General features: G+C 47.2%; 1 protein-coding gene across 1 annotated transcript in view; it reads right to left on the reverse strand.

Moving 5' to 3' along the window:
* Window positions 1–2753: 2753 nt before the first annotated feature.
* Window positions 2754–11801, reverse strand: part of HEG1 (heart development protein with EGF like domains 1) — a 56904-nt gene continuing 47856 nt past the window's right edge. The window contains exons 17-18 of the mRNA XM_029938724.1: window positions 10137–10311; window positions 2754–7978 (exon numbers count right to left, since the gene is read on the reverse strand). Coding sequence (XP_029794584.1) covers window positions 7829–7978; window positions 10137–10311 — 325 coding nt within the window. The 3' untranslated portion in view covers window positions 2754–7828. The remainder of the gene's footprint in view (window positions 7979–10136; window positions 10312–11801) is intronic.

Raw genomic sequence — 11801 nt, forward strand, 5'->3', positions numbered from 1 at the left:
GCTGTTTCAAACCTAGGTCATTCTGGTTCAAAAGCTCATTCAGATCACAAAGCTTCAAGCATCAGGCTTAAAAAATATTAGCCACTACTGAATGTCTCTAATGTGACTTGTTAAAAAAAAAAAATCAAACAAACCTAAAATCACATAGTTGGCCAATTTCAGTGATAATCACAAATGTTCCATGGCACTGAATTAGTGACCAAGCAATTCATATAAACATTAGTCACTAGTGTTAATTTTAGAGCACTGTGCTGGTCAGAATGGACCAAGTAATGCTGAATTACTAAATCTCAGTATGTAACAAAACCAAAGGGTGTTTCTATGTCAGATGAGCCAGGATCCCAGGCTAACAATAGTGGCTCCACTTCAACTTCCATGATTGCTGAGGCAAGAGGAGTGAACCTCTCACACTGGCTCTTAAAGGGTCTTCCCAGAAGTGATACATCTCACTTCTATTCACATTCCTTTGGCCAAACCAAGTCACATGGCCCTACTTCAAAAGAAGTGGGGGGGGGGGGGCGCCTGGGTGGCTCAGTCAGTTAAGCATCTGACTTTGGCTCAGGTCATGATCTCAAGGTTCATGGGTTCCAGCCTCGAGTCAGACTCTGTGCTGACTGCTAGCTCAGAGTCTGGAGCCTGCTAAGGATTCTGTGTCTCTTTGTCTCTGCCCCTCCTATTCATGCTCTGTCTCTGTCTCTCAAAAATAAATAAAATGTTAAAAAATTTAAAAAAAAGGGGGGGAGTGCATCCTACCATATGCCTGGAAGGAGGAAAGCTGGAAATATCCCCTCCCTACCTCCAAGCAACCACTCATCTGTTTTTCTGTCCCCACAGTTGTCTTTCCCAGGATGTAATATAGACAAAATTATACAGTCTGGAGGCTTTTATGTCTGGCTCTTTTCACTTAGCACAATGGTTGTGAGACACACGAGGGGCTGCCTGCTGCAGTGGTTTCTTCCTTTTCTTTGCTGAGTAGTATTCCAGTGTACCGTTGTCCCCCAGTTCACCAGACGAAGGGCTTCCCGGTGCATCTTTAAAGTGTCTAACCTACAAATGCCTGCATGGGCTTTGCTACAAGAGATCTTTGCTAAGGGTTCCCACTCAGTACGTGTCACAGCTGTGTACATACTTGGGATCAGGGACTCTCCAGCCTGCAGCTACTGGAGCAACTCAGTCTCCAGGACTTTCAACTTCAGTATATTTCTTCTGTTACAATGTTTCACTTTCCCACTTATTCACTCATTCTCTTTTAGCAAAGACCTGTTAGGTACCAGGCCCTGAATATATAATGTTCAATAAGATAGTCTCAATCCCCACCCCTACGGAGTTTACAGTTTTGCACTCATTAATACCTCTGTGATATGGGGAGCAGGTGGAGGGGCAGGGAAGGGAGTTGACAAGGACACTTCGACAGCAAGTCCAAGGTCTTTGGGACCAGTTACTAATGAATCAGCTTTAGTCTGACATCATGATCTGGGACAAACAGCCATGAAATTTAGAGAATGTCTTGTATCAGTGGCAGCACAGGCCTTCTGATGGTACCTGAGATTTTTATGAGGGCAATAAAAATCTACAAATATCTTTATTCCTGGCATCTCTATCTTTCTGAAGTTCATGCTTGCTGCGTCAGGTGGTTGCATGACACCACAACCCAGTTCTGGGGACTCAGAGCCAATTTGGCCATCCAGCATCTGATATAGAAGGACTCTGGCCAATCTAATCGATAGATTATGCCTCTTACCTTCTGTCACTTCCCAAGCAACTGAAACAACTCCATGTACATTGATAAAGTCCTTTTAAAGATATCTTTTAGGTCTTAACTTACTGGCAAGTCGAAGCCTGAAGTGGAGGCACAACATTCCCATGTCAGATGGGCAAGAAGTGCAAGCGCTGTGGCCAGCTTGTCATCAGCAGACAGCAGCAGACCCATATCAGGTCCCACACAGACCCCAGGGGTGAGTGGGTCTGAAAATGCTGCAGTGCTCGTCACATCTGGCTGGCTGGGTAGGAAAAAGAGAGGGGTCAGTCCTGGGCTCCTGTGATCTCGGTTGGGGTGCCCTGGGAAAGCTGAGCTGGGGGGGAGACGGGTCAGGACAGGAGCGGGCTGCTGGTCATCTCCATTCTGAATGTTTGATGGACTGCAACCCTGATCTAGTCTGCCTGAAGTTCACTGTCATGTACCAAGCTGCCATTATTATATTTTAGCCTCTTCTAGTACCCAAGGTTTCTGTCGTAAAGCATTAGGGAGGCGCAGCCATCCCTGCCATGAAAGGCACAAAAGGAAGCAAATCATTAATGAACCGACATCTAGCCAGGCAGCCACATTCACTGGCCAACATCAGGGTAAGGCTTATGGCCCAGCGGCTTCAAGTTCCGCGGATTCGCCCAGCCACAGAGCACAGATACGCTGAGAGCCCCTCTCCCTCCAAGACGTGAAGAGTGAGCCTGGGGTGGTGGAGTTTAGCGCCTGAATTAGTTACCTATGGTCTCCAATCCACAGAAAGAAAAGTAAACAAAAGCAGGTATTATACCTGAAATAGGCTTTTTATCATTTAGGTCAGTGTGACTGTCCATCCATCACCCATCATCAAAAGTGTTTTTCCTCACTGTGCCGGGCACCGAGGATACAGAAATGACTCAATCCCAAGATCTGCCATGCAAGAGTTCACTCCACAGTTCCACTGTTAACTTTTGAAGGGTAACTTGCTGAACTCTGGTGTGATTTTCTTGTTAGTGTGAGAAAAACACGCAAGGAAAATGATATTCATTTTATTGCATCATTTACTGACTAGAACGCCAGACTTAAAGTAGGAATAAGTATAAAAATAACCAAATTCTTACAAATAATACTTTGCTGCTACAGTACTGAATAATTAGTGGAGGTTGCAATTATAATACAACTTTAAATAACATTCTCATAATGGTTTTAACACAACCAACCAGGGGCTAAGGTTTAAAGGTTTGCAAAAAGAAATTCGGGACAATGTGAAAACTCCAGAAGTTCATATTCCAGCTACATGCTTCATTTAACCATAAATCCAGCAACACACACAGTAACGAAACTCACAGCAACCCATGATGAAAGACTTTTTTTTTAAAAAAAAGAAACAGGCCAAGGTAATACAGAAATCTGTGTTAGTTTTCCAGGTGGACCTGGCTCCACCCCCCTCTGTCCAGTCCCATCCTTCTTCCACAAGAACTCTGCACCTGCACGGCATGTCCAAAGAATATATATAGATGATAAAACCAGAATCTAATACGCAAGTCCTTTGAAAGCCTCTTAAAAAATGCAGAGGGACAAAGCTGGTCTAAGATCTGTCCCTTTGTAAACCTAAATTGTCCCCCTTGGTTTCATAGGCTTTTCAGTGAGCCTATGAAACCAGCGAGGATACATTAGAACACTACTGAAAAGATATTTTAGCACAACAAATTCACTGACATTTAATACTTTGATGTTTCTAGTATCTTAACCAGTTTCCTTCTCTGAGGATTTCAGAAGAGAAAAAGAAAAAGAAAAAAAAAAAAAGAACACATACTCAAAAGACAACTCTACAAAACCATATCGGTTTCCAAAAATGCACATGAGAACCTCAGAATGATGCTTTGTCAAGAAGGAGGAAAGGACATGTCCCTTTTGATCCCCACAGAAGTCTTCACATAGAAAAAATATCTCTGATATTAAGAGCAGTTTTAAAGAAGATAGAAAATACTGAAATACTGAACTTTGTATTCTTCTTGTCTCCAAGGAAGTGCTCTTGCTTTGAAATCAGCGTCAGTATCTTAGATCTACGGGTCTCAACCCTACTTAGAGCTGTGCTGGGCTGACCTAAACCAGGAGCAACTAGAATGCTCAGCTTTGGTTTCTTTCGGCAAAGTTCCCAGAGTTACCGGGCACCTGGGCACTTTCCCAGCAGGCAAGATGGCTTCACGGAGGCCCCATAAAGCCACGTGTGAGGGACGGCCCGTGTGCCTGCTCTGGGGACTCTCACATCTGAATGAACGTCGTCCTTCAAAACATTTTTTTGGGCAGCCATCCAGCTTTGTCTTGCCAAGACACTGCCCTTCTGTTTGGGCCAACATTTTAAGAATTGCCTCTTCGAGAACTTAATACTCGCATCTTTGTTTATCATTTCAAATGCTATCAGCCAGCTTGATTCCACTCCCCATTCAACAATTTGGCTCTCAGTGACTTAGCTGCTTCTGAAAGTAAAATTTTGTCAAAGGAGGAAGATTTGTCAGCATTTAAGACATTCAACTGAATACGTTCCCAATTTCTGATAACCTTCACAAAAATATGCTTCTGGTATACGGGTGCCACAGCCTTACCACGGGAGCAAGGCCAAACCGTCCTCAGATGGACACCTAAGTCCGGCTGTTTGTCAGAAACCGGGGCCATCACCCCACCCTTCCTGCTCCCAAAGCCACGCACCAGCACGCGTCTTTCTTAGCACAGGGCAGCCACTATTTCCTTAATGATGACCTCAAGTGTCCAAGAGATACGTGCGATAACAAACCCAAGAGGACTTTTTCCCAAAGGATTCAACTTTTTTTTTTTTTTTTTTTTGCGTTTCATGTCATTAGTTAATGCTTTATAACGGTTTTGTTTGGTTTTTAAGTATATTTTAAGCCTGGTTTCTCATGCCCTCTTTGACATTTAAGGTACATTTAGACGGTGAGTAATTCACCATGATAGCAAGGCAGACAGAACGGTTTGAATCCTGGCTCTCCGAGGCAAGAGACTTTTCCTCTCTGAAAGTTTAGCACATATGAGACATGGGCACTCTCGTGCACACTCCGCAAGGGTGTGGTGAGTGAGGCCAGGGGCCGTGCACAGAGCCTGGCCATGTTGGGAACACCAGAGATTCTGGCTGTGACAGGTAGACTTAGTAAGGCATCTCCAGTGTCCTGGGTTGGCTCATGTGGCAGAGAGGAAAAAACAGGAGAAATAAGACCCCCTGGAGTTTAAACAAAACCCCCAGCTGCCAGGAGGCTGGCAGGTGATCCCCATCCTGCTCTGGGGGTCCCGGCAGAGTGCTTCCACTTGCTATAGGACGCAAGGTTTCCCTGTGGCCAGCTCTCCCTGCAGAAGTGTAAGTCTCCCAGGAGCAGTTGAGTGTCACTCTTCCCTTCCACCTTCGTCTGTGGGGCCCCAGTGAGGCAGGGCCATGGCATTTCTGTGGGCACGAACCCACATTCCAGGCGCAGGGGCTGACACTGAGCACCTGTGGGGGATCTGAGAGCTTCTGCTTGCCAGGGGGCCCCCAGCCCTGTCCCCTCAGTCCAGCAGCTGCTGCTGTCCTATTGGGGGTTTGCCCTTGGCCCGGGCAGGGTCTTTCAGGAGGTATTAACCCCAGGCAGGGGTGAAGCAAGCCTCTACCTTCCTCACTCAGGTGGCAGCTGGCCCGGGATAACAGCCATGCTATTTGCATACGTTCTTAGACCCTCAAGCTTTTGAGATACACTTTCCCCAACCCCACAGCCTCCTAGAAATAAGATACATATGACCTTAACATTATACAGGGCCTCTGTTTTTCACAGTAAAAGAAAAACAATATTCTTAATCCATTTTATGTACACAAAATGTACTCACAGGAAAGCATTCTTGAAACTCACAGGATACTGTTTCCTGGACTTTGGGATTCTTCCCAAGAATGCTCTTGAGACAGAACACTTCATTTTGTGGAGCTTATAGCTTCTGGTCCTGACACAGGAGATGATTTGTCAGTTGTGATGTCATCCAACCCCCTTAGCCGAGTAAGCCTGGGAAGAGCTCCCCGCCGGGCTCTGGGTCCCGGGAGGAGCTAGGATCTGCACCAAGAGCTGGGAAGCTAGGCTCCTCGGGAGGTAGCCGGGTCTGCTGGCTGGGGTGAGGGGGGTACAGGAGCTCGGAGCTCTCCAGCCAGGTGTGAGACAGGAGGCACAAAGGCTGTTTGCTTCCTCAGACAGAGGCAAGACCCAAGACTTCAGAAAGGTGATGCTCTGAAATGTTAAGTTGGCATCCAACTGACAAAAACGGAATTCTCTGCGTATCTCGGGAGAGGAGTGCAATTTAACGACTAAAAGCATCACACCTGACTTGTGTTCCTGCTGCGGCAGGGTGCTGGAGCCTCATGGAGACCACGGGGCACAGGAGTTTGCACTTAACACTGTTAGGACAAGGATTACCTAACGATAAGGATTAGACACATTCTGAAAAGAGAACTCTGAAGGAGCCACCACGCCCAAGACTGAACTGACCCAGAGGTTACACTGCTTCCAGAAATGTGGGTGCCACGGAGCTCTGAGCTTCAGGGTGGGAACAATTCTTTAACCACTGTGTTCTCATCTCCAGACAGGAGGTTTCCAAAGCAGGGGATGAGAACAATCGCAGTTCCCCAAGAAGCAGTTAAAGACGCTGAGCACGGAGGATGCCCCCTCCTCACAGGACCCATGTCACAAACCTAATAAATAAGACGTGTGGAATTTCCTTCCCAAAGGCAACCTCTCAACTCCTTAACTGGCTGCAAGTCTGTGGTTCTCCAGTGCTGACTTAAATTATGTTTCTGGAGGGAACTATGCAGTAATATAAAGAGGTACAAATTACTGCTTGAGTAAAAATAAGTTATTTCTTCAGTGAACAAACAGCTTTGAGCAGTGGGCTGAAAGTTTGCATGGAGTCGGTGGACAAGATCCGGGATACAGAGAAGCCGCTGGGAGGGAAGCAGACTCGCGGCTGCGCGGCTCCGTCCCAGCCGCCCAGTCTTCCTGAGGAACCCACATGGCTCCCAAAGCACTGGGGCTTCAGGAAACCGAACTCGCCCCATCAGCCTACTCCTCTTAAGCTGCTTTTCCATTAGTGGTGGTGCACCCCTCGGCCCCAATCTGCATCTGCTCTCCATTTCTATTGCAGATAGGTGTAGCTCTAAGGTGGGGGCGAGGCGTCCAGGGAGGAGAAGCGCCCCACCGCCTGCGGCTCTGTGAGCCCCCCATCGGGGCCCCGACCCAGCGCCTGGGCCCACTGCTGGGCCTCACCACAGGCAGCCGGGTGCCTCGACTGAGAACCACGTGGAACTTGTTCTGCCTGGACCTAGACTTACGTGAAAAAGTGGGATTTAACTGCAGAGGGAAAAAATAATCCTAAATAAACGTGTCACCTTGACTAAAAAACCAAGTGGAGTGTGTGCCAGGCCTCATAAATTTCAACCCCTCATTCTGAGGGTGGGTTTGGAAACTGCAGAGGACGGAGAAGCCTACGAGAACACTGTACGCTCCCCACAGCATCCCCAAACCTTAGTCATATGTTCAGCATCCTCGTCTGTTGTTCAGCATGTAGATACTGGGCAGGAAAACAAGGAAACAGCCAGTACTCTGACATAAATTAATCACCACCCAACTGAGGCCTGTGGAAGTGTCTGAGGAAGAGAGGCCTTCTTTCTGCAAATCTTGAAACAAATCCGAAAGGAAGCCTCCCTACCCAATTTACTAAAGTGCAAACTAAGGAAAGAAAGACTGGGTCCTGGTGAAGGTGCCTGACCATGTGCCCTGGCTAACAGCCCTTGGCGGTGGCGGCTGCTGAACTCAGCGACTCCTGGTACCGGCCTGCGTTCACAGTGACGGCAAAGGTGCCTAACGAGAAGCCCGCAGTTCCACGTCTGCGTCAGCGCATCCTGCTGTCCCCTTCCACTGTGGCCACGCCCCTCACGCCCCTCTCGCTTCCTGCTTGCCATTCACGGGTGGCTCCGCGAGTCCTGGGAGCAGCCAGTATTCGCGGCCCCCTGGTGCAGTCCTTCGAGCAGCCGAGGTCCCGCAAGTTGCTCAGAGCAGTGGGCCCTCCCTCTCTCTTCCGCACTTAGAAATAGTCTCTTCTCCTGCTCTCATCACTGATGAAAGATGGGTTATACTGTCCAGGGAAGATGCAGGAGTGCCGTGATCCCGGCAGTCCAGTGTAGGCCGGGTAGAGTCCATTTCGTTCAAGTTCAGGATTCCTTACACCTGTGGGCTGGTGGCCAGAGAGAAAAAAAGAAAAGTCAATTTATTGTTCATGGATTTAAATTTAATGTGTATGTGTGGTTTTGTTTGTTTATTTATGAATAGTCCTATGTTTTACAAACCTAAGATGGAGGCAGCTAAACATAGCAGAGCAGGGTCTGAACTAGAAGTCAGGACATCCCGGGCCCTTCCTTCGTGAAACCTGGGATACTTTTGCCTCTATTTTATTCTTTCTTTTCTTTCTTTTTTTAAGCAGACGTCACAGTGTGGAGCCCAATGCAGGACTTGAACTCACAACCCTGAGATTGAGACCTGAGCTGAGATCGGGAGTTGGACACTTAACTGACTGTGCCACCCAGGTGCCCCTGCTTAAATTTTAAATGGAGATTAAAAAAAAAAACTATGAAAAAGAGTGCAGCAATTTTAGACCAGCAGGAAAGACCTGGGCTAATTATCATAATTATCAACATTATTACCTGATTATTACCAGGTGTGTCAGTCTCTGTGGCGCACAATGGCTTTAAATCCTCCCTGGCACTTAGCAGAGCACTACTGTCCCTGCCATGAAGGGGGAGTCGACTTTTGCAAGGTCACAGAACCACCTGTCAAAGGTGGAGTTAGGACCTCAGAGCAGGAGGCCAACAGTGATTCTCACGTGTCCCTGACCAGATCTTAGCCGAGAGCATCATGACTACCTATCTGATGGGCAAAAGAAGCCCCCAAGGAGTGACATGGCTACCTTGAGGAGGCCCTCACTGAGGACCACCAGGAGGAAATGCTTGCCTGGCAGAAATAAAGCCCTGGATGGGGCATATAATGAACGTGAATCCTAAGGGTGCCCAAAGCACACCTGAGAGCACGGTGCAGGACAGCCTTCGCAGGTGACAGCGTCAGGCCATAAGCTTCGACAGGCTGCTCAGCCGATTCCGAAATGCAGATGGGGCTGGTCTGAGTTCTTGATGGTATCTATTTAAGACAGCTCTTGAGCTAACACCATGGAAGCGAAGAGGAGGTGGTCCTACAACACCACAGGTCTATTTGTCCCTGTGTGATCTCACCACGCTGGGGTGAAGAGTCCCAAGTAAAACGTGCAAGTGTGCGAGCACGCTCGGGGAAGCCCTCTGCTTGGTTAGCAGACACCTGCAGACACGTGGCTGCAGTTATTAGAGTAAAAGGACCTCCCGGACTGCGAAGGATGCAAAGCACCTATGCAGAAACACCAATGGGAACATTTCAACTAGCACTGTTTGTGTCTATGTTTATTTTCCCCCTTATTTCTTCTTCTTCTTCCTCCAGTGTCAGGTTCCTCATAGGGTCCACTGTAACTACAGCGTCCGCAGCGTGAACCCCTCCCGTCCAAAGTCTGAACCCTCACGGTTAGTCCCCATAGCAACCAGAGGTGGTGTGACTTCTGTCACAGGCTTGCCTATTGCTATTAAGTCCCCAGCAAGGGTTCATGTTTATCGTTACCTCAAACAGGTCCACCCAGAATGAGAAGTCACCTACGTCTGTGTACCTTTCAGCTCAGAGAGCCCCATCTGTGTCTGCTGGAGGGCTGAGGCAGCGGGATGTGAAGTGAACCGGGCAGGGTAAGGGAATCAGACCGGGGTTATTCAATGTGGGACAGAAGGAGCAAGGGTCAAGGTAGTCTGCCATCTTTCCAAATGATGCAGTCCAGGGCTGGGTGTAGCCAATTACTGAAGACCTACTGGGCGACTACTCTTCTAAACCTCGGAGAAGTGCTTGTGGAGGACGACACTGAATTGTTCTCTTTATACCAGTTTCCAGTCCCTCAGTTCTAACTGCCCAAACCACAGGAGGTAAAGCATGTGCAGGGGCCACAGGCTAAATGTCACTGAATTCTTTCTCTTTCAGTTTTCAGTCTTGTAGCTTAAAACCAAATTCGGTAACAAGAAGGATTACTGCTAACGCCCCATAAAAGTAATGTGCTCTATGGAAATATCCTTCATATCTTGATGTCAAAACTAATAAACACCATGCACCATTCAGTTTACCTAAGTAAACTGAATGTTAAATTATGTAAATAAGAGGCTCATGCCACCATTCTCCTTAACCCTTAACTGGCTGTAGCATCTTTACCACAAAGGACAATCCCCATCCGCTCAGAGAAGCGGAGCCTGAGCTGCGCCGGGCACAGGCATACGCACCGAGTAATACACGTCCGTCATCTGGAGGAGGTTTTTGGTGCTTCCGTTCTCATGCATTTCAATAGCTTCTCGGCCCCAGTCCTGTGAGCGAGGGTTCTTGGGGTACTCAGCGTAGGGGGACATTTGGAAATCTCCACTTTTGAAGATGAGTTTGCTTATGTCATTTTTACTCTTTCTGTGGAATAAAAAATATTTGAGAATTTAAACGAATAAGTTCTGTAAAGAAATGGTATCTGTGAAAGCACTTTCTATTATTTTAGAAGGTAAATTAGACTGAATGCTACCACTATATTCTTCTGTAGATGCCCATGAAAAATGGTATTATTTTTGGTGTTTGCCTAAAACAAGTAAAAATGCAATTAGATGCAAAAAAAAAAAATGCGAAACAAAAACATCTTCCCACCTGAAGGGACAGGTAACCGGGGACAGAGGACAAACAGCCTTGGGAAGCAGACAGTCTCTTCTGGGGCCAGAGGTCGCCGGCCGCCAGGGAAATCAGAGTCATAGATTCTCAGAACGCTGGAGCCAAAGGGCCTTTCAGGTTCTTCAGTCCCATGCTTCCTGGCCTGACCAAGCACCAGAATGCACATGGAAGCTTCTAGATCACACCAAGATTTACTAAAGAGAGGAGCTCTGGGGATGGGACAGCTCTGGCTTTGCAAAAAGAGGAGTCTTGTTCCCCAGGTCACATTTTGCTACTAGCAGAGCTGGGACCAGAGTTTAGACGTCCTGCTTCACCGGCCAGTGCCCTTTTCCCAAGTGAAGCTACTTCACAGGATAAAGACGGGATGTTTCATTTGTAAAAATGTCCATCTGTTTATATTATCCACAGATATCTTCCTTTCAGCAGGGTAGGGAAAGCCCAGGTAAAGTTCCCTACTTGTGAGGGTTCACTAGCTAGAAATGGTTGAAATAGGTGTGATTTAGGGCACCTGGGTGGCTCAGCTGGTTAGTTGTCAGACTCTTGGTTTCGGCGCAGGTCATGGTCTCACAGTTCATGGGATCAAGCCCGGGGTCAGGATCTGTGCTGGCAGCACGGAATCTGCTTGGGATTCTTTCTCCCTCTCTCTCTGCCCCTCCCCTCCTCTCTTTCCTTCAAATTAAATAAACATTTAAAAAAATATATGTGTGATTCACCTATCACATGGGCTTAGGATCAGACATTTTTGGTTACATTTGCCCTGGGTAAGATATTTTGAAGTTTCTTCCTTGTTACCTCACTTTCCTATAAATAAATTTTCTGAGAAGCATGAAATGACTCAGGGTCATAAAAAACCAAATGTTCAACATGTAGCTTAGGCGTTGTCCCTTCTTGCACATTCAGAACAGACCTGCCACTGTGCTGTTCCCTGGAGGGCAGGGCATCCGGTTTCAAACAATGACTTACTAATTCACAGTCACCTTCCCTTTGCCGCCCATGGTCACAAGCTCCTTCTCTAGCAAATTTGAGACTTAGAAAATATGGATCCTTAGCAAATATGAGACTTCCATCCCCTTGAGGTTTAATCCCTCTGGCTTCTAGTCTCATATCCAGGATTTTATTTCCACTCATATAGTTTGTCTTTGATGATTTGGTGATAACTTTGTAAATGACAGGCAAAGGACTGTTTTCCCGGATGGGCAGTTAGGGCAAATTGCTCTCTGCAGCCTTACTAGAAGGTGAAG

This window comes from Suricata suricatta, chromosome 5 (genome assembly GCF_006229205.1).
Source record: "Suricata suricatta isolate VVHF042 chromosome 5, meerkat_22Aug2017_6uvM2_HiC, whole genome shotgun sequence".
Taxonomy (NCBI): domain Eukaryota; kingdom Metazoa; phylum Chordata; class Mammalia; order Carnivora; family Herpestidae; genus Suricata; species Suricata suricatta.